Source organism: Athene cunicularia (genome assembly GCF_003259725.1).
Source record: "Athene cunicularia isolate RWA chromosome 5 unlocalized genomic scaffold, athCun1 chr5_part1, whole genome shotgun sequence".
NCBI classification, from domain to species: domain Eukaryota; kingdom Metazoa; phylum Chordata; class Aves; order Strigiformes; family Strigidae; genus Athene; species Athene cunicularia.
In genome coordinates this window covers 1232334-1235372 of record NW_020799101.1, presented here as the reverse complement: position 1 = coordinate 1235372, position 3039 = coordinate 1232334, and the positions used below count along the sequence as shown (strand labels likewise).

At 42.8% G+C, this 3039-nt stretch overlaps 1 protein-coding gene and 1 non-coding gene across 2 annotated transcripts in view; both read right to left on the bottom strand.

Annotated features, from left to right (window-relative positions):
• PRPF39 (pre-mRNA processing factor 39) overlaps positions 1-3039 on the bottom strand; it is a 10430-nt gene that overhangs the window by 2349 nt on the left and 5042 nt on the right. The window contains exons 7-10 of the mRNA XM_026849161.1: positions 2938-3039; positions 2552-2844; positions 668-795; positions 4-52 (exon numbers count right to left, since the gene is read on the bottom strand). Of these exons, the coding sequence (XP_026704962.1) occupies positions 4-52; positions 668-795; positions 2552-2844; positions 2938-3039 (572 nt within the window). The remainder of the gene's footprint in view (positions 1-3; positions 53-667; positions 796-2551; positions 2845-2937) is intronic.
• LOC113480923 lies at positions 2409-2494 on the bottom strand. Its single transcript, XR_003398581.1, has one exon. It is a non-coding gene; the product is annotated as a small nucleolar RNA SNORD127 (small nucleolar RNA).

The window sequence follows — 3039 nt, the reverse complement described above, 5'->3', positions numbered from 1 at the left end:
CGCCAGAGCTGGGTCATCCGTCAGCATTTTCTTTTCATCCGGCTCCTCTGATCTGTGAAGTTAAGACACGCTTAGAAATGGCATCTTAGATGAAACACTGAGTGTCCCCCACTGAGTGTGGGAAGAGTTCTAACAGAAAAGGGTAAGTTGTATTTTCAGACTTTGTGCCCTGTCCAAACTAGGCAAGAGCTGGATTTAGAGGAAGACAGCAGTATGTTGCCCTTCGGAACAGCTGCCTAGATCTTAAATCATTCTGCTGCTCAAACAGAGAGCAAAAGCACGTTTCTGCTTCGGGAACCACCACTGTTTCGTTTTTCTGTGATTTAAAAATTTATTTTCCAACCAATATTTTAGCTCTATGTCTATTAAAACTAATATTTTAGTTTCCAAACATTTTAGCCAAGTGTAGCCCTGTTTAATTTATACTTTCAGTGATTAATAAACAGCGATTCCAGTTTTGCAAGCAGTAGGTTTAAAGCTGAAAAACATACGTATGTATATTCACAGATTAAAGAAGAAACCCCCAGTCTCCAAGACTGTTCTCTGAGTATTTTTAAAGCTCTTCCCAGTGCCCAGTACCAGCTGCAGCTCAGCTCAGCACACGTTGTGGCCACCCCGGGCCGTCACCCACCCAGGCAGCGACACCCTCGGGGCAGAGGCTCCCTACCCGTTCTCTGCTCTCCTCTTCAGGGAATCCTGCTCCTTCAGAAGCGCTTGGTGCTCATCGTAGGCATCCAGAAGCCTGAAGGGGACAAACAGAAAGCAAGCTCTGCTCACCATTTTCAGAGAGACAGTTTAAACCCATGAGCAACCATTTTAAAATGTCTACTTGAAACTAAAAAATACAAAACCAATCCAAACCAAACTCTATCATCATCAGATTTTGATCGGTGATCCACCATAACGATGGGATTTGATTCCACAGTGCAGAATTTTCTGTTAGCTCAGAAATTCCCAACTTGCTCAATTTTTATCACGCTTCGGGCAGGTCTTTTACAAAGTTCCTGTATAAAAAGGTTTTCTAAAACGGCTTCTTCCAGTGGCTGCCTCCCCTCAGCTGCCTGCTGATGCCATCCATAGCACCACTGCTATTTAAGAATCAACATTTCTTTAAACACTGGAAATGGGTATTACATAGCACTGTCACAATTCCAAAGTAGCACCTACAGCCTTTTCCCAAACCACGGAGGAAGAGCAAATGTATTTCATGCAGCACAAGAGAGTCCCAGCTAAAATTCCCACAAACAGCTAAATATGGTTTCATCTGCTGCACGCTGCTTCTGTCGACACGGCTTTTGGTGAAAACCCTTTCCTGTACTTATTCTAGGCTCTAGTATTATTTGGGAACTGAAATTTTAATTTTGTTTGGACTCTCTAGAATCCCAACCTTGCCAATGCCTGGCTGCCACACGAGGTAGAACAGTCAGTTAGCAGAAATTAAGGACAGCTATTGTTAAAATATGTACAAAGCGGAAAAACTAACTCATGGTTAGCCCGCCCAAGTTAATTATCTGCAAATGTAAATAAAACCAAGAGCTTGCTTTACAACAGAGAATTAAAAGGTAAAAAGTATATCTAGTATTTAACTAAAAAGTTGCTCTCCTAGCACCGATGCTCCCACACAAGTGTGCAGCATCGTCAATACTTCTAGAGACATTCAGATCAAATCAGGGCACTTCTGGAAACCTCAAGCAGCAGCTCACAGGGTGGGGAGCATCGAATTATACCCGGGCCACAAAACCCCTCCCATCCTTTTTGAGGAGCATCCTCCTCTGTCAAGGCTCCGCAAAAGAAAACCACAGTGAGAAGTTACGGGCAAAAGAGTTCTGCTCCACAAGGCGTTAGGTATTTCAGAACAAAAAAGGGGTAATTTTCTTAAAATATATTTCTATTTAAAAAAGGGGAATTTGGTTTAGAAGAGCCACTATCCCTCAGAGAGCTGATGGCACACAAGTAAAAATTTAACGGATGCCACTAACCCTGCCCCTTCCCTACTACTTCTCCCAGCACTCTCTGGGTACATCGGTCACGTTAGGTATTTAATGCTGAACGTATACCCGAACGTTAACATCACAGATATACGCTAAAATAGTCAGTTAAAAAAAAAAATGTTCTTTTTACAGTGGTCATCTTTGACCCGCCGTGTCTCACGGACAGATTAGAAGTGATCTAACACCACAGACAGGGGCCACGCTTTGCTCATCGTGAGCTGACAGCACTCGGAGCACTAAATATTGCTGTGGTTACACAAAACAATCTACGAGCACTGCCTACAGGAGCAATTCAGGTCACATAACATTTAAGATTCTAAAAAAGGAAAAACTAAAGGTATGAAGCACATTGTGATTCTGATGCAAAAAAAAAACCAAACCCAACCCGCGAGCTTCCAGATTTGCAAGCTGCAAATATGGCAACATCAGTTTAGAGGGACTGGTGTCTCCACGCAGTAACGAAACCTTACATGCAGTTACAATTCCTGTCATCATTGTTGCCGTATTTTTTTTTTAAAATGGTTCAGAAAGAGAGAAAACCAGGATCTTTTTTTGTTTTAATACAGCAAAGAGGGAACACATACTTTGTCAATTTCTATGGCTTCTGACAGCACTTTTCTTGCCTTTGGAAGATTTTTCTGTACTTTGAAGAGGTGTCGAGCTAATTTGATGGCATAAAACGACGATTCGCTAATTGATTTGGCATTCCTAACAGCATCCTCGAGCAGGTGTTCAGCTTCTTCCATGTTTCCGTGTCTGCGCTCTAAGCTTACTCTTCGCAAGCGAATCATTGCTAGCCCTAGAATACACTCTTCAAATGTTTTCAAGATTCTTCTTGCTTCATCGATGTTGCCTAAAACACCGGTGAAGATGCTGTCAGGTATGAGACATCCAACAGCCTCTTAAAACCAGAATCCCTCCCAGCAAAAACTACCCTCGCTCTTACCCTGCTGCTCCTCAAAGGCAGCCCAGAGCATGTGGACCATTGGTTTCTTAGGAAGATGTATTGTGCAAGCCCTGCTGTAGACATGCCTCACTCCTTCAATAC